This window comes from Melozone crissalis, unplaced genomic scaffold (assembly GCF_028551555.1).
Source record: "Melozone crissalis strain CALT ecotype California unplaced genomic scaffold, PUWL_Pcris_2 ptg000006l_1, whole genome shotgun sequence".
NCBI classification, from domain to species: domain Eukaryota; kingdom Metazoa; phylum Chordata; class Aves; order Passeriformes; family Passerellidae; genus Melozone; species Melozone crissalis.
Window position 1 is genome coordinate 35,207,862 of NW_026535784.1, and position 20,188 is coordinate 35,228,049.

The 20,188-nt window shown below is 36.9% G+C and overlaps 1 protein-coding gene across 7 annotated transcripts in view; it reads right to left on the reverse strand.

The window, feature by feature from the left end:
• The window catches only part of RAPGEF2 (Rap guanine nucleotide exchange factor 2), a 185,085-nt gene that overhangs the window by 79,297 nt on the left and 85,600 nt on the right, over positions 1–20,188 (reverse strand). For 5 of the 7 annotated variants that reach the window (XM_054296001.1, XM_054295999.1, XM_054295997.1 and 2 more), the window contains exons 5-7: positions 11,067–11,142; positions 8,789–8,956; positions 6,132–6,149 (exon numbers count right to left, since the gene is read on the reverse strand). In XM_054296001.1, coding sequence (XP_054151976.1) covers positions 6,132–6,149; positions 8,789–8,956; positions 11,067–11,142 — 262 coding nt within the window. The remainder of the gene's footprint in view (positions 1–6,131; positions 6,150–8,788; positions 8,957–11,066; positions 11,143–20,188) is intronic. The other 2 variants (XM_054296002.1, XM_054295998.1) reach the window with 1 other exon arrangement.

Below are 20,188 nucleotides of genomic sequence, written 5' to 3' on the forward strand. Positions count from 1 at the left end.
CAATAAAACTGTGCTACTCTAGAAAATCTAGGCTGTCATTAACCAAAGTTTTACATATGCGTGGTCATTGTCAACTCTGCAAGCTGTAGACAGGACCCAGTGCATTATATGTCAAAAAAAACCCCTCAGAAATATTACTGACACTTCGGTTGCAGAAAATACTGCATGGCTTCAATGTTTCTCTCAGTTTCCACTTGTAATCACAATTACAAATCCAGTTATGACATCAATGTGAGCCCTTCCAAAGGGAATGGAAGAATAGTAAATCCCAATGGATATGAGAGTTCTGCAGTAAGGATGATGTAATTTATAAAAATAGACAACCTCTGACAGAAGCTGCAAGTTGAGTAAATAACACTGCATGTCATTAATTTTGCATTAGCTTGCCAGTAGTAATTACTAAAAGGATGATGAACTAACAATTTTGCTTTGCTTTGGGTACTACACAAAATAAAACGATAGCATTGCTCCTTTATTAATAATAATACAAAACTTAACACATAACTTGAAACAGTAACAATCCCTTACAACAGTGGTGAAGAAGAAAGGAAGCTGTGAGGCTAAAAAGGTGGTGTTTTGCCAGAACACGGGGATGGGAGTTACTTATTGCCATTATAACATTACCAGTGGATGCTCCCATGAAGAAACATCCAACTTCCATAAAAAACATGGTTACCATGAGCTGGCCAAATCATCTCAAGCATTTCACATTTCAGGTAAAACTATCCCACCATTTTTGTGGGATATGCACTTCAAAATGCACCTAACATGTATAACACAGTCACACTGTTCAGGAATTAATGCTACTAGATGTGTTCAAACATACAGACTATGTCTATCTATTTAGTATTTTGTTTTACTTCCCATTATGATGTGCATACCAAGCTCAACTGCAATCATGAGCAGACCATCACCATCATGGAATAATAAAAGCAGTTGCTCTTGAAATTACACACTGGATTTTGTAGATGAAGAAAAGCAACTTAGCAAATATCCTTCCTGGTAAAAGGACACTTGCACTTGGCAGCATTCAGAACTAGCCCTTTTATTAATGGAACAATCAATACAGTGTATTTTACTTTCAACATGAACACTAGAAATGTTAAATGAATTATTTTATACCATTTTGTTATTAATAGAGACAAGTTTGTATGGGCAAACAAGCATGCATTATCTATGCTAACATGTTTAAAACTGCAGAGCACGCTACTTCTCATGAGCAATACTCTGTAAATTTAGGTGTGTACCCAATTATGCTTTTCTGCTGACATTACTTAAGTTAATTTGTGTCATAACCAGGAACAGAGTGAGTTCAGTTCAACTTCTATTTAAAAATAAAGGCAATCTTCTTGCTTTCATTTTGCCTAAGCCACAGAGGAGAACCTTCTCAGTTTCCTTCCTCTTCACATTTTTCTTCTGTTTGGAGAAAATCAGCTACCAGCAAGTTCCAAAATCTAATCCATTTAAATAAGTCCAGGTACCATAACTCATACAAGCCTCTAAAGCCAAAACCTTTGAACATCCTGCACTCCAAACATTTCTGACAACAGAGTCTATCTGTCCCCACTTGTTTCTCTGGGCACTGTTTTCCTTTGTAAATATACTTGCAACACTTCTAAGGTCAAAGATGCTTAAAAAAATTCTTTTTTCCTCCAACCTCTCCACATCCTTTGCACCTTTTCACAAAGTCAAGCTTTCAATGTGTCTATCACACTTTCTTGCCCACTGTCCCATCAATTAATTTTCTTAGACATGGTTCTTTCTCCCTAAAAGCCAGCTTTTCTTATTGCTAATGTGCATACTCATGACCAAATCTGCTGTTTGTATTTTGTTTTAGTAAGTGATCTTGTATTAGAATGGAAGTTCTACATATTTCTAAAAATCATCAGAAGCATTAAAAGCTGCAGCTATTTACAGGCTTGAAAGATTGACAGTGTTCCTTTAAACAGATTTCTTGTAGACTGGGTATCTGGCAACCACTTCTACTGACTCAAACTAATTTAGAACAAGTGAAATTCCACAAGACAACTAAGTATGCTGTGACACTGGAATAATTTGACTACAGAAAATACAATGCACTAACATGAACACAGTTTATCAAGCTACTGCAAAGTCCACACTGTTGAAAAGCAAGCACATGTGAGCTACTTCATGATCATATGTGTGGTCCATGGGAAGACATGCTGCAACATGTATTTTACAATATAAGAAAACATGCAGAGAAGCAATGGTATATTGATGGTTTTGAAGATTAAACCTCATCCCAAGTTATACTGGACTTCTCCAACAAAGTGCAAAAAATTGAATCAACTCCTTGAAATTGTCATCTATGTTAACAACCAGAAAACACTGCTTGTCATCTTATAAACTTCCATATTGCTTCAGTAGCCACACACTGAATAAAGGAAAACCAGGGTTTTGCATCTAATTCAGGCAGGAAAAAAATTTTTTTTTAAATCTTTCCTAAATGTAGCAATATGAAATACAACAGTTTTATAATATCATTTTAAAGACAAAAGAAAGGTAAAGGCAAATTACTTTCATAAAACAATCTGAACATAAATTTTCAATCCAGGTATTTTAGATTCTTGGCAGACAATGGGAATCCAAACCTTTCCAGAAAAAAAGGCTACTTTGCCAATGCTTTACACTCTTAGTTTTAAAAGAAGATAGGAGCAGGAAGAAAGTTTTCTACAGTTTTTGCCACTAAATGAGTAGGCTCTTATCCTTTTCTAAAAATAGCACACACACACAAAAAACAAAAAAGCTTGAAAAAAAAAAAACTCTCATGCTTATTTTTTCAGGGAGTCATGGCTGCAGATCAGATTTGACTCAGCAACATTAGACATGGTATAATTTCCAGCCCTCCTCTCATTCACATTTTCAGTCAACTCCTTCAAATAAAATCCAGAAGGAATACTTGTCTGCCCTGAACACATCTGACAGTGCTCCATCCACAGCAGTGTGTGAGGATGAAATTGTTACTGCCTGTAACTGGGGTGGAAGCCGGGGTTATCGATGGCTCTGTGCCCACCACTCTTTTCTTTCCAACATCGGATAAAGGGATTGTCACCCCCGTGAATCTCAAGCTGAATGGGATAAAGAAGGCTACTAAAGGCAGAGAGCCCTTTTGCAGTGATTTCAGCAGCTGGCTGACAATGCACTAGCAGCAAATTTCATAAGCCTGTTAACTAATTCAAATCTAGAGAGATGCACACAGAGTAAAACACCTCACACCCTCTTTCTGTCCAGGCCTATCCACAGGTGCTTCAGTATTATTCTTACAGGCCTACCTGCATCTCTTTAAATACACCCCAGTAAGATTTGATACTTTGCCTTTAGCAAAGTAAAGACTACAGTAAAGACTAGTAAAAACCCACATCTCAGTTTACATATCAAGTCTAGAGAGACACACACTATCACAAACCAGGGAGTTACAAATCACTGCTTGTAATCTCTATGTCACTAAAGAACAGCACCTTATTTTGGACAAAGTGATTTTTCCTTTATGAGCTTGTGTCAATTTATGCCAAATATTCCATACATTAACATACAGAATAGCCAGCTCAGCAACACTCAGACCGAACATGACTTATTCTTCACAGATGCATTGAAGTAGCCACAAAGTTTACTGGCAGTAAGATATTACAAGAAAGTCTATCCTTTATTAAAATCATTCCACATGTGACTATTCACTTTAAAGTATATTAAAAAGACCCAACACAACAAACAACAGTCTAAAGCAGAAGTAAAGCCACGCAGGTTCTCAGGAGAATGGGTTCACACTTGTTTCAGTCAAATCATTCTAAACAAAGGCTTTGCACTGAAAATATTATGTAGCCTTAAGTATACATACGCACAGAATGAAAATCTACATTCAGGAGTTAAAATCCTATTTCTGCTATTAAGTAAGGAGGCATTACCACTAACCTAGTTAAAGATGTTTCTGACACGTGAGAAGCACAAGCAAACATCTTCTAGATTTATTTGAGAACAGCTCAAACTTATCGGCTTTAATTTTTCCTTTGCAAAAAGGAACTGATCAAATTTACCAAACTATAAAGGTGGTAAAAAAAAAAGGATGTAATTTTACCTGTGTGGTAAAACACATTCATTTTATTCCCATTTGCAATGAAGTTTCTAATTTCCTTACCCTAGAAACCACCAACACTTGTTCTAAAAGTAATATGCCTGAGTACCAATACTCAACATTAGATTTCACATCAAATGACCTTTCAAACATTAGGGTAAGTTATAAAATACTACAGACTCTTTCAAATTCCTACCATAATTTGAGAAGTATATTATCATCCTTAAACATAGTGTTTTAGTAACCATAGGCTACTCAGAATCAGGCCACTGAAAAACTGGGGAGCACTGATCTGAAGGTAAGGAACTGGGTTCCCAAAAGAAGTGTACTATACATTTTGAAGGAAGAGAACAATTCAGCCCAGAAATCACTTGTCTATGATACTGGAAATATACTGAAATCTGAACTCTCTAAGTGTTTTAGATAAATGAATTTAACAATGTGACACAGAAGGAACTTTTAAAATAAACACATTTCCTGATCAAAAAATAGCAGGAAAATTGACAAAAGCAATGTTTGAAGAAAGGGAGAATTTTTAACCTAAAAAAAATTAAATAGCTTCTGTTGGATTTCTCGGCTGTTTAGATGGTCTGGGGAAAAAGCCCAAAGATGGCCTTGGGCCCCCGGGTTCGAAAGGACGAGAGGAAGCTTCAGATTTGTTCTCGGTCTCGGTGTTTATTAATTGCTTATCTAAAAGATTTTCTCTTGGCCTGACAGAGTTCTGCTCAGCAGTCAGCCATGGGCACACACTGAAAGCCCCTGGGGCGGTCACCTATCTTTATACCCGGAGTTACGTATACAATATTTATCATTTTTCTCCAATACCCTCTATCCTTATTAACCAGTGTTCCCCTAGTAAGGTCCAATCCTGGAGTGCCAACTCCACCACAGAAGATGGAGGCCTAGAGGAAGAAGAAGAAGGAGAAGGGCACGCCCCAATCTCTCCATCTTGCCTCTCTAGACCCCCCTGTACAGGGATCTTAAACCCTGTATCTCACACTCCAAATAACTTGTCCCTTCACCATTCACCCCAGTGAAATCCTCCCGTCCTCATACTGATGTCATCTCCCATGTGGGATCAAAGTCCAGCCACCAGACATTTCTGGCAGCATTCCAGGACTCCCGAGCCCCCCAGGGGGGGTCTTGTTCACCCTGCACCCCAGTTCTGAGAGACTGAGATCCCACAAGCTTCAATTTGTTTTCAGCTCTATCACAAGAGATTTCTTAAGCATTAAAGTGGGGACATTTGACAGTTTAATAATACACTTTCTTATCAAACATTGTATCTGATGGATGTTCAGAATTTATTTTGGCATTGACAGGCACAACTGCAAATGCCCCTTAAGTTTAAAAGATGCCACTCAGATCTTCAGATCACTTTGAGAGCATTTGAGGATATCAGATATCAGGAAAAATGTACATATTTTGTTTGGTTTGGTACCATTCTAAGATACTTGACTCATTTGGGCACCTTCTTCTCCCTAGCTTGGCAAACCTGTGTTTCAGATAATGGCCATTCAGACATACTTTGCCTAGAAAATCCAGCCTCTTTATACTGAGTCAGTAGAAACCATCAGAATGGAAGTCCAGCAAGAAACACCATGGCAAAGCCTTTTTAGTTTCCTTACTGCTCATCCTGTCACACTCCACTTCCCCATTTTACTGACATACAGGTACTAAACAGTGACAGGGGGCCAATTTTTTAAGTCAAAATCAAAGATTAGGTCCTCTGAGCCATGAAGGAGATACTTGAGTAAAGCACCTGCCAAACACTAAATATTTGATATTTGTTTATAGTTCTAATTTCCTAAACATCACAGGATGCCAAAGCAAGGAAGGTCAATCAAGCTGCATAAGAGGCATGGTGCTGTCAGTAAATTTCACCATTACACAGGTATTTTTACATCACAATGAGATTGCTGAACTATCAAAGCAAAGGCTACAAGGCAATTTTAGTCATAATGTCGCGTCAGTATTATGGCACCGCACCGCAAACCCACGAGTAAATTGTTAGTGGACCATACACAGTAAGTTACAATACCTGAGGTTTAGTGCATTCCTGTGAGCCAAAATGAAATGAATGCCATATAGGAGGAAAGGAAAAGATGAACATTATCAGACATGCCATAGTACATTCCACCACTATGAAGATAATGTTAAAATCATGTTAATGAGGGTCCACCATCCCATATAAGTTGGCTCTACTGCAGAAAGCCATGCTGCAACTGAGAGCACTGCATTTAATTTTTAATTCTTGAAAAGCACACCATGCATCTGCATTTCATATCTGCTTTTATGCTACAGAAAACTTTCTTCAGAAAACACTGTTTGAACCTTCTGAAGAAAAGCATTCAGAGCCTACTGCAAATAAAAAATAATTATTTATCAACAACCAAGACAATAATTCTACATGCTAACTCTGTGGATTTAGGGTAAAACAAACTATAGGAAAATTACACATTGTGAAGATTTTGAGGATAATATGAAAGCAGCTTTGTTACTTTGAGTCTTCTATATGTAACATCTAAACTAGTACACATGCACAGGGAAGAGCAAACTTGAAAAAATTATATCCTATTAATCCTTTTTCAATTTAATTTAATGCTTTCATCTTTTTTAATCAAAAATTTAAAAATTAGAAACTAAAATGACACCCTGACAGATACTGACCAAAGAATGGATGGGCAACAAGTCCACAAGATATGTGCTATAATATGCCTTAAATTCCTATGTATTTCCAAAAAAATCCTGCTTTTTTCAATTTTTCAAGAAATTAAGACCAATAAAATGAGGTCAAAGGACATAAAATAGGAAGGGCTAGAAGACAATGCAGCTTGTAACACGTATGGTTAAAGCAATAGAAGTAACATTGCTAGTGGAAATGAATGAGGGAATAATGTCTACAAGATCACCAAATACTGTAAAAATAGGAGGAAATGGACCAGCATGAAAAGTCACTAAAATGTAGTTAATACATTGTAAAATTCATTTGAGCTTATTTGACTCTATTTGCCTTGATAAAAATAATAAACTCAGACATAAGTATTATATTACACTTGAAAAAGCAACATTTTACTGTAATTATTGTAAATTTTACAGTTTATTTGGCAATCTCTTCCACTTTAATATGAAATCTCGCTTGCAATGGATTTCCCAGCACATAAACAAAACCATTATGAACTTGCACAACAAAATAGCACAGGATGGACTTTTGCTTTTTAGTACCAGTTAAGCTTACAAAAACTCATCAGGCACATCTGAAGTGAAATTTATACAACAGGCAAGGACCTACAAATGCAAATGGCACTGTGTAATCTAAATATTGCCCTTCTAGAGTTAGGTACAAATCACACTACCACTGTTTGCTAAGCACAACACACACATCTAAATAATATGAACAACATGTAATTATTTCTGAAATTCCTACAAAGTACAATACCACTTTTTTTTTCCCTCCCCAATACAGGCCAGTAAAATGTTTTATTTTCAAACCAACTGGCTCAAATCACCTTAAATCTAGAGGCAATTAAAACTGCACTGAAAATTAAACCATTAAAAGCTGTTGTATAAACAAAACCAAATTGTTGGCATAAAATGTAATTATTCGAGTCATGAGGAAAAGCCTGTATAATTAACAGATGTAATCAAACATCTACACACTTATAGACACACATTGAATATACAGTGAACTGGCAAACAAGTCAAGGAATAAAGGGTAAGGAAAGAAAAACTGAAAAAGCTAACAACTGCATTGTATCAAAGATGGCATTTTAAAATCACTAAAGCTCTCATCCTGCAAATTTATGTGTATATGGCTTACATTGTACAAAATTCAGCCCGTGGAACTCAATGAGATTAAATATGCACAAAGTCATTTATGCCCATGCCTTTATAGTTCTACCAGATTTAGGGCTTAAACAAATAAATGAGAGCCAAAGACAAACAGCTTTTCATGTATTTTGCTCACAGTTGTAATCAATACAAAACAAACATATTAATCTAATAGAGCTTTTCTCAGTTTAAAAGCCATATAAATTATTTCATGGAAAAAGTTTTAATTATTAGTTTATTTTCATCTCAAGAGAAAGTCTGGAAACATATGTACATTCCCTCCCTCATCACCAAAAGCAATCAAGTAAAATGACCAAATTATTTCCTCCATGATAGGCCAACTACATAGCTCGCTAAAATCCAAGTATAAAGGGCGAATACCATCAGAAGTTCATTTCAATTTTACATTTCAGTTCTCGATTCCAAAAAGAAATGACAGATTTAATCCAATTTGGTGTACTGCCATGCAGCACAGTCCTTTTCAGGCAACACCTGTTATCACATATGTGAATGAGTGCTTCACTAACTGACCTTTTAACACAGTACACTGAACTAATTCTACTGTAGCTTAATAGAAAAGGAAATGAGAGCAGAATTTCCTTAACAATTTCCCATAATGACTGGAACATTAAAAAATAATACACGACATTCACAGTCATAAGAAACGTACTTTCAACTCTGAACTGAGATGCACGCTGCACACACGTTCACGCACTGATGGAGCCACATTCACAGTTATTTTGAAGGGAAACCTCCCCACAGAAGCACACTTGAAAGATAACAGCAAGTTTAGTCATTTTAACCGTGTTATTTTCAGTAGTTTTCCTATCTATGACTTGTTGTGAACCATAAATAGAGACAGCTTACCGTATGGTAGCCTCTAGGTAGAGGTGGCTTCCCCACAGGATAAGGGTCAACAGTGTCAATAATGGTTTGTCGCTCCCCTTTCTGGTTGATTTTCCTAAACCTCCTTCGAGATTGCCTGTGAGATGCTTGGCGCTGGAAATATTCCTCATTTTCTTCCATGTAATCAACCTACAACAGATGCAAGAGAGTGTGTCTTATCCCACACGAGAGAAAAATGTTTCCCTCTTTGTTTGAAACAGAAGAAATCCTATTTTCAAAAAGCAGCAGCCAGCTTTGAGTTTGCTGCATTTTCAGCACTAAGTGTGAAATAGCTGCTAAAAAAGAAATAGAACAACATTAGTATGGAAAGGATCACAGAATATGATCACTTTTCAAAAACAGCAGAAGAAAAATCAATACATTACAGAAAGAAAACTGGTACAAGAGAACACTTGCCTGTTTCCTCATTGACATCTATTCAGCATCTTCCCTAACTGATCCATGGCAAAAGCTTTGCTCTTCAGGCAGGACTGGTTTTATTATTTCAAATATTTTGAAGGCATAAAAGGATTTCTAATAGACTGAATTTGTGCATTAAAAAAACACTTCAAAACAACAACAGGGAGAATAAAAAATACCAATTGGGTATATCCTAATATAAAATTAGTCTGCTCAGTTTCACTGTCTACAGAGTTTGAAGACTACTTTACTACACAACAGTATGCTGACATGAAAATATCTGAACTAATAATTCTGGTTTTCCCAGAACAGAATGATCTTTTTGCAGTAATTTGGCTGAAAATCAACATCTCTTCTGTGTTTACCCTACTAATAGAAACCTTACTCGAGTTATTTGAGACTAACAAGGAAATGAAGAAAAAAATCACAGCTTCCAGCATTGACTATATAGGGGGATTCAGTTAATTCCTGTTACTCAATTCCATCCCTCAGGATGAGAGATGAGGCACCTCGCAAGGTTCCTGCACATTTTTCAACAAGGAAATGTTAGACAAAATACTCCTATGAATCTGCAGCTTATCCATGTCAGAAGTGTCACACATCAGTCAGCCCAAGTGACAAAGCACAGCCTTCAGTGCACTAACGCAAATGGATGAGCACAGCCCCTGGTTCACCAGAAGAGCAGGCAGTGTCTACCCCCTCTGCAGGCAGGATCTGTTTCACGTCTGACACCTTCACACTCACACCCTGCTACACCTCTTGTGTGCCCAAACAACTCTGGGATAGGATTCTTTCTATTCAAAGTACAATTATCCATTTGAGAGCCTGAGTGAAGCATTCAATTTCATCTTTCCAGAAGTGTAGCAGTTACATTTTTTGGCAAACACTTGCCTCTGACCTAACATTATCCATCAGTCAAAAAAATTTCCCGTTGTTCAGTCATCTCCTTTCCCAATACCTATCTTTATACCACTCTTCCTTATAACTTAAAAAGAGAATGTATGTGAAACAGACAGATGTTCACACAGCTACAACCAGTGAAATTGTATACTTCCAGAAAACAGAACTGGGACAAACAAACTGTTTCCTAAATGGTCTGTTGCAAGCTACACAAACTGGAAATAAACAATCCTAAAGTAATACCACATTTTCCTGAGCTTCCACAAGTTTTACAGAAACTGCTACTTTTTAGGAAAAAAAATGGTTAGTGTCACAGTCTATATTTAAGCTACCTATATGGCTTAGATAATTGTCATGCCTCTGTGATGAACTGATCTGTATCTCTGTGACAGAGAGAAAAAAAACCTAGCCCATCAATTCTGCATTTGTTCAGATGATGTGCCCTGAGATGTCAAATAAAACTTTTAAGCCTGTGAACCCTCAGAGGCAATGTTCTGCCACTGGACTACAGCAGATGCTGCTAACAAAATAGCCTCACTTGCACCCAGAAAGGTTGACAAAATTTAAAAACATTCAAATTTATTCTTAAAAACCTGAGACAGTTGAAATTAAATGTAATTCAAACATTAATTACTTAAACTAACCTGAAATTAATACTTTAAAGCATCTAGGTTTACCAATAATAATAATGAAGCTGTTTCAAAAAAAAAAAAAAAAAAACAAAAAAAACCCACAAACTATTCTACCACCACAAGAAAACTTTAGTTTTACAAGAAATCTGAAAATGTAAATGTAAGAACAATATAAATTATAGGTATGACATCTCATATTTATTAAAAGATCATGTAGAACCCAAAAAATCATAAGTCTTATTGAAAGCTGAAGTGTTACCAAAGCTGGTCTGTAAAATTTGAAAGCAACTGACTGAAAATATTCTTACCACAATCATTTCAGAAGGCTCTAAAACAATGCATTCACATCCACGTCTGAAGCTGCCAGCAGAACGCTTGCCAAAACTGGAAAACAAAAATATTTCAGTTAGAAAAGAAATCAGAGCTATAACAGAATTTAAAAGCATATTTACATCTTAGCCAGATCTTGTAAAGCAGAGAAAAAGCATACATACCTGTGCACAATACAAATTTCATGCATATGTCCTTTGACATTTAACTGAGACCCAAGGACACTGAGAGCTGTCTATTTTGTACTTACATAGTTCTCTAAGAGTATTTGCTAAATAAGTTTATTAGCACCAAAACAAGTGTCAATCAAGAGCTATCTACTGAAGAGGCACAGTTGATTCTGAGCTGCACTAGAGAGTTTGATCGAGTATCTTCTGGCATTACAGTATTAAGTTACCTAAGCTATCTGCATTTCTTTAACAAAAGCTAACTAGCACACCAAAGAAAGAATTAAAAGGCTGACCAACTTCAGTTAGCTCTTTTCTGCTTTAAATGAATTAATAAAATAAGGAAGATGAATGTATTCCCAAATTAAATAGACGAGGACAAAAGGTTGTTCTGGCCTTTCAAAGACATTCTCATCATAGTGGAATAATTAAGCATAATATTTTGTTCCCTGTGAGAAAAAGCAGAAAGGTTTTTTTGGTTTGGTTTTTGGAGTGCTCTGCCCATGTTAGATATATCTGTGCACCCACAGGGTTCACTGCAAAGAATCCTCAAAGTGCAGATGTAGAGGTGGAGAGCAGAGAACCAGTACATGATTCAGAGAAATCCAGGACCTCTACACTTAAGATTCTCAATCATACACCATCAGAGTGGAAGAAAGGCATGCAGCTAAAGTTTTATGTCAGGGATGTGTGATTCTTCCTCTGGGTACAAATGCCAGGTCAATGCCAGACCTTCCCCATTGCAGACCGGAGGGCAGGACAGACACTAAAATGCCTGCAACTTCAGGATCTCTCCAGGTTTGCTGTAACCAATCCACCCTAAAATAGCTGAAAGCCAATATAACTATTTGGCCTTTCCCTTTCTTCCACTTGGCACTGTGCAACAGACTTGGGAGCCCTTCCTCTCTGAAGCCCCCAGGGCAATACCTTGAGAAACAAACAGAACTCAACAAAACTGCAACATCCGAATTTTAACCAATGCTGGCATGTGGCAACACACTGAAGCTACAGAGTTTGTGAAAGATAACTGTTTTAAGCTTTATTTCCTAACTCACAACCTGCAGTTCACACATCATTCAGAGCAGTCTATCTAGGCAGTTCATATCTATGCTCCTGTCCCGCCTGGCGGTCCGTAGAAATGAACAATTTAACTGCTACCCCAAAGGCTAATCTCTTGACAACAGCACATTTATAGGCTCAAAAAGAAGGCAGTCACATATTGAAAAGAAATGCCAGCTGTGCTTATTCATCAAAATAATAATCGCATTTAATGGTACATGAGACTTTTACAATAGAAAAAATTTTCCAGAATACTAGGCCTCTTGAAAAGAAATATTCAATAAAGAGGTCTCTGAACAAAATGCTTATTTTCCTGGAGGCAAACACATGCTTCATCCTACAGTCCAGCAACAAAACACAGAGTTCTTTACTCTATGATAATGACTCTTGAATTTTATGCAATTTCAACTATTCTTAAAGACAGCAGAAAATGAAGCCAGTATACTGATTCGTTAAACTGTTGCACAAGTGTCAAAACTTCTTTTCTCAGCCAATAGTCTGATTCATACCACAGTTTTTCCTTACAAACAGAAAGGAGAAGTAAAGAACAGAGAAAGTAAATCAACTCAATGATTGAAAAATGAAAATGCAAAAAATGGTGATCAATAAGTCAACTTATTTGATACTCTAGTTGGAAGCACACAGAAATATTCTCTTCCCACTTAGAAAACACATATTGCTGTATTTTTGTCAACCCATTTTTGTAGCCTTGGACCAGGACACCTCAGAGAAAGCACTCATTTCAACAAAAAAATGCATGTACACTTTTCAACTCCACCTTTCTTCCTCCTCTATTGCTGTCTGTAAGTATCAGCTTGAACTTCTGTCTGTTGCTAATTGCTGCTGACATGCCAAAGTTTCAAGCTTTAGCAAACAGAGTAAAAATAAAAAGTTGTGCTTTTTGGATGTGCTTTTCTATTCTTCAATAACTTGTTTATGTTTCACCTTTGAGCACCGGAAGTAGTCAACATATTAAGACAGAAGGCATGAATTCAGTTACTATAAAGAAAATTCTCAATTTCTGCCCCCAAATAACACACTGGCTTTCACAGCAAATAACTACGCCACTCCTGGACTATTCAGACGCCTATGACAGCACTAAATTTATCAGAGCAGACAGTGCATCACATGTATATATTATCTTTGACCAAAGATCACAAGGCACTTCAGGCTGTAAACAAACTCTCTAAACTTTGTGAAGTGCTGTAAGAAAGAAGAAAAGTAAATCAAGGCACAAGAAAGTCAAATGACCTTTCAAGCGCCGCAGTTCTCAGATGGCCACACCAGCTAAACCTCCTGACTTCCAATCTCTGGTGAAAATTCATCACCAGTGCGGAATTCACATAATCAGTGAAAATTATGGAACTTTCTTGGCACTATCCACTACACCTGGGCACATCAGAATTGTCCATCTCTGACTGTGGTAGAACATCCATCACAACAGTGCATACCCTCTCCTACAGAGCCACACTTGAACACAGGTTTTTTGTTGACCTGCAGCTCTGAGAAACAACTGGCATCTTAGGGTACTGTTAATCCTGCTGTTGCAATTCATAAGACTGACATCAAAGCCAGTAAGTTGTATCTGAATTAATTTACCAGAGTTTCCCACAGGAGCAAAAATAAAACACCAACAAAAAAGTACTTCAGTGACAGTCTTCTCCAAAACACCTAGCTGCAGCAACCAGCCACGCAGTAGAGGAGGCCATCAAAAAAACTCTATTTAATTGAAAACATTATTTGAAACATTAGCATGCAATAAGAAGCAGCAAATATCCAATACATGATACAGTCTGTTTACTGAGTTGATAAAGTCCAAAAGGTAAAACCTTGTATAAAATTCTTTACTATAAGAATGTGAGGCACTGGAACAGCTGCCCAGAGAAGTTGTGGATGTTCCATCCCTCAAATTGTTCAAGACCAGGCTGCATGGGGCTCTTGAACAACCTGGTCCAGTGAAAGGTATCTCTGCCCACGGCAGGGGATTTAGAGAGGATCTTTCAGGTCCTTTTCAACCCAAGCCACTCTCTGAAACAGCAGCAGAACAACTTCATACAAGGAACCACAAACAGGCATGTGAACTGGCTTGTGGGATGTTAGGTACCACACAGAAACAGTACCAAACGAAAAAAGCTTCAATGGAAGGGCTGATTATCTTCTTAATATCACCTCTACTCCAATAACTTTGACTAAACAATATTCTTTACAAAATTCTGATGCCAGACTTTCCACAGAAAGTGAGTTTCACTACCGAGATTTCTCACAAAATAGTCATCAAAAGTACTGGCTAGCTAAAGTACAATGTAGAGAGCCTTTATTAGCAGGTTTCAATAGGTCAGGGATTTGACAAATTTACTTCTTCCTTTACCATAGGGTGAGATAAGCCTATGCATACAGAGAGCATAAGCTTAAACCCCATTTTTGTTTTTAAAATGCAGTAGAGAATTTTACATTATATACACTTCACATGTGGTTGTATCATACCATTCCATTTAAATCAATGTCTTATCAAGCCTTATTAATTTTGACTCCTAAATATAGTTTGTTTGCAACTATTAAGGCAATGGTACATCTGAAAGAATCACAGGTTTGCAACTATTTTCTCTAAATCGGTGATGAGCATAAGAGAATTTCACCAAAGGAAGATGAGGCAGTTTAACGGTATCTTTGCAATTGTAGCTGTCAATATGGGATGCAGAAGTTATAACAGTAATTTAGAAAGCCAGAAGGGCTGCCTGGTTAGGATATTGCTGCCTCACCTAAATTCCCCAGAAAACCTTGTTTGGCAGCAGCTTTTCCAACACTTTTCTTCCCTACTACCAACACAAGCTCTGACTTGACATTCCCCAAGTATTAAGCTTCACAGATGCTTTCCTCAGTACCTGTCCTAGAGATCATTTCACTTCTGGAGTCCTTTTCTATCACAGTACTTGTATTCACATAGGGATATTGAATGCATGATGTGAATATAAACCTACTTTAATTTAAAAAAAAAAAAAAAAAACAACATCAACTACCCCCTCCCCAAAAAAAAGAACAAAACAAACAAAAAGCCCTAACCCAAACAACTATGTAAAGATATATAAAAATATTATTTACAGGAATCCACTTTATAGTGGACAGCCAGGTATTTTCCCCAAGCAATTTCTCCCTAACTATACTTTTCCTTTAAAGAACTGACAAAAGTCTAATTTCCCATTTGACTACTCAAAAACATTATTTCCCAATAAAGTCACTAGTATTAAAAAACCCTGTTTTTTCTCGCTATGTATTAAAAGCAGGTATTTTAACCCATGTAAGTAGTTTACAATTTCATTTGCATTTTAATGCATTCTTAAATTGAATTTACACTGATCAGAGATGACAGTTCCCCTATCCAAAAGTGTATCTTACTACACACATTTCTCAGCTTACAACTTGTTATACTGAAAACATACGTAGCTGGCTAAAGAACAGAGGTTTCAGTTTTCAGGTTTCATGCTTGTTAACAGAAGACAAGTTTTAAATTAAAATTAAGGGGTTTGATGTTTGCCAAGTTTATATTCTCATTTTTCATTAGAAAAACTCTTTACAATTATGAAACTACAGTAGTTTAAATGTGCCTATGGCTAGCAAACAACAACACAATAATTTAGGACCACTGCCTGCATTTATTCCCCTTCAAATTGAATAGATTTGCTAATAAAACAAAACAACAAAGTACTTCAATTAAATGAAACATCTAAAGCCACATGCATTTTTATAAGCACTTACACACAGAGACAGCCAAAAACTTGCAGGTATTGAGGTGACTTGTTCTATTCTTTCTCTTATCATTGTGACATTGGAGGACAAGGCAGTTTTCTGCAGATATGACCCATCCATTTCCCCAGGTCCCCAGACATCCCCACACACGCTCACACAGATGCTCTCTCAAAGCTCGCAGGAGAGGCAGCAGCTACTGAAGAGGGAATGTTTCTCTATCAGCATTCAGCCCTGTCCCCTCACCCTGGGCCTCCACATTCCTGTTTTCACGTCAACCCAGCTCCCAAATGGAAAGTTATTTCTCAGCACTGGAATGTAAATGCATTCATCAAAAGTGATGCAGAATGTGAAGGAAACCTCACAGCACCAAGAAAAGAGTTTTCAGTGTTAAGCCCTGTTCTTTTTCCCTCTTAAAAACCAGAGATCACTCACATAGAAAATTCAATTTCACTTATGACAATTTTGCAAAAGGGACAGAAAAATTTAGGGTTTCCTCTACAATGTAATCTTAACTGTATTTATTTTGATATTCCCTATATTACATTAGCTTAAGGTTTTAGTAAAACTATTTCTAAGTCTCACAAAGATAGCTCCATAAAGTATGGTCATCTCTGCGGTGCACATTCTTCTGCAAATAATAATAATGCTGTTATAGCTTTATGTACATGTAATTGCAATATTTTGAATAAAGCTGCTGGTTGAGAATAAAATCTAGGTAATTGACACTTGCTCTGAATCAAAAAGAATTTTCTATTTAGACAAGTTGTAATGGAAGGAAAAATACAAGTAGCAAATTTTCTTGTTTCTCAAGTTCTTAGAATCTTATAAGGTATGTAAGCAAGGAAATTAGTTCCATACAGATTTTGCTGCCTTTTTTTAATAAAAAATTACAATATAATGAAAGTAGAAATGTAATGGATGATTATTGAAATATTTTATTCCAAAACTCCAGAAATCAAGATATTAAAAAATTTGCTTTGTTCTGAAGTTTTCAAATGGTAGGTACAATAGGCTTAATATCACTGATGTGCAGTATTTGCCAATGCAGAACATCTAAATAAACATGGAGATTAAAGAAAACATTATCCTTCCCCACCTTCATTGCAACCAATCTCTTTATCTGTGCAAGACTGTATATGAATAAATCCATAAGCACAAGGCTATGCACAGTTCAGTTCAGTTTCTCAAGCTTTTAACATACTCATGATAAAAATGGATCTCAAGTTACATAAACCCAATACTTCAAAGTACTTTTTGTGAAAATTACATTGCTTCAATTGACACCTACATTTAGAAGAAGCACAGAAAACTACCAAAACGAAATACAGAGGTATTGCATGAAGCATATTTAGAATTTGAAGTTATGTAAGCCAAAGTGTCTTCATTTGCTCTTAGGTAGCCCTCACTATGAAAATGCTATTATTACCATCACCATTTACATTCAAGTGCTATCCACTTTATTTCCAATCTTCCTTCTATCATCTGGTTCTCAATATCAGAGCAGAGAAGAGTCCCCATCCCACTGGATGGATCATGAACTGCATGTCCCACCTGCACACTCCACTTCCTCACAGCAGTGCCACGACTGAGGAGGTCATGGCAGGCACCTGCTTTCAATCACTGCATCAATTATTATCTGATGATACAGAAACAAACATGAGCAGAATGTCTGCTCTCCAAAAAACCCTAAAATCAAATCTTGACCTAATAATCAACATTCAACTAGCAACAACATCAAAATGTTAGTTAGATTTAGTTGTAAAGCCAACCAGTCACGCTGAATTCCTTGATGAAATATAGAGCAGTAGTAAGTAGACATCTAGAAGGGAAACACAATGGGGACTATTTTTTAGCTCTTATTTAGAGAGATAAGAAGGGATGCAGGAGGAGAAACTTGACTGAATCTTTTCCATTAAGAACTACCATATTTCATTTTGGTGTGTGCAGATCAGAATGAAAAGCATCCGCCCCTCTACGTGGTTTATTCTAGCTAGGTTTCTTTATTTAAGCTAGGTTTAGCCGGGTTTCACATCAGTGTGCTCTGAAACCCAGACCTCCGTCCAACTCATCCTTGCCAAGGCAAAAAAGAAAGTTACAATTAAGAAGCTCATGTACATGCACAAGCCATTCCCAGGGGAAGGCATAAGTGCTCTGATGAAAACTAAATTTGGCGTGGCCATTTTCTGACCCCTCAGAAAAAAGGCAGAGCCCGTCATGCATGCAGAGCCACTCTAACGCGAACAGCGCTCCACTGGGATGAGGCAAGGGAGGGAGGGAAGGCAGCAGAGCTTCCCCACACTTAGAGCTGCACACTGCAAACTGTGAAAGAAAGAGTTTGGCAGCTGAAAGACAGGGCATCTTTATACAGAACATCAAATTATCTGATAATATAGGCTGACTTTGATTCTCATTTGAATTAGTGCCTGTCTTTTAGGAAAGGCAAGTAAAGATGCAAGGGAAGCCCAAGCTGCTTTTGGCTTGTAATATTTACAAAAATGTAGTGGTCATCTGCATATCAAAATAATAAGTAGATCAGGGTTTTTTTTTTCCTTCAACTTATTTAATTCCTACAACGTTATTCTATTTATAGCACTCTTTTCAGCAAAAGCAAGTCGCTGCTTTACAGAAATGCTTTCCAGTTGAAAGGAAAATTGAGATGCTGGCAAGTTGAAGAGGCATTTGCAGAACTGTCACTACTTGCAAATCCTGGAGACATGAGCTCACTGCATACCATGGATAAGGATGATTAGGCTTATCCAATGTCATAGGATAGCTTAGGTGTTTACAGTCCCAGATACAACAGCTCATGTGTCAGGGAAGGGACTCACTTGCGATATCACAGCTAAGTACACGCCACTTAATAATACCTGGGAGGAGGGTTTCACAAGAGAAAAGGGCCTGAGACATCCCTGCAGCTCCCTGCTTGACCAGGGACCCAAACCCCCTGCTGCCTGTGGGGGAAGAGGAATCATGGTGCCAAGGATAATAACCCAGCAAACAGACAGAGAGAATGCTGGATGACTAACCAGGCCATATTAAAACTACAGAATAAGCACATTTATAGGAAATTAACGCCTTAAATAATTCCTGCTAAAAATGTGTAGAAGCTAAACTCCAGCTGGAAACTTTAGTGAACCTCTTCAGTGTTTTGAACACTTTTAGTTAGCATCCTTACAGATGACAGACTATAGTGCTTTATCTATGTAATACTCATAGGGATTTAATTCTTATGCAAATGCAACCCAGATCAGAGGTTGCATTAATCTGCTAATTTATAGCTGACTACTGAAAACACTTCAAAAGAAATTCCTGAAAACACACTGAATAATTTGAAATTAGCTAGATTCTAGAGGTTTGTTTCCCTAGAAAGTCCTCTCAGTCACCCCTAAAACATGTGATTTATGATCTTCACACAGTTGTTTTTTTTAATAGCAGATTACTGTTTCGAAAAGTGAGGTTAATTTTAAAATTTCACCTGGTTACAAGAGTGAATATGGTAGCAAGTTTGACTAGTTTAGGTAGACAAATTAAGTAATTGTATAAAGTTTCACATTTGTTACTTTTCATAATGTAACATCAAAACTAAAACAATAAGGTGAAAAATGGTTTAAAATCCCATATGAAAACGTGCTTTTAAAAATAACAAATGTTTTGCGAATTTACTGTAGAAAGGGTAGACTCTCAGGGTCTTTATAGCAGCAGGTAATCCTGAATACTTTTCAGAGGAGAATACCACTTAGTGTTCCTTTACAGCCCTTTTACATATATCACACTAAAGAAACATTTTGATGGCATTCTTCTGTTGAATTCAACATATATGTTCACAGAATAAACATACAATTATATAAACAAACAAAATTGGAACCTGCTAGTAGAGGCAACAACAAATTTAGCTTGTTGCAGCACCTCAGCTTTGCAACCTATCTAGAAGAGAATGCTCGGAGGCAGGTACCTCATCAGCACACCTGGGAATAGATCCTTCTTTGGGAAAAATTACCCTTATTTTAGTTTTAAATTAGAAGTTCTCGTATTATTTTATCTCAGAAAACATTCAAAGATGAAAGTTTTTTCCTAACCTACTTTTTATCTTATTCTTTCAAATAAATAAATGAATAAATGGTTTGAATAAA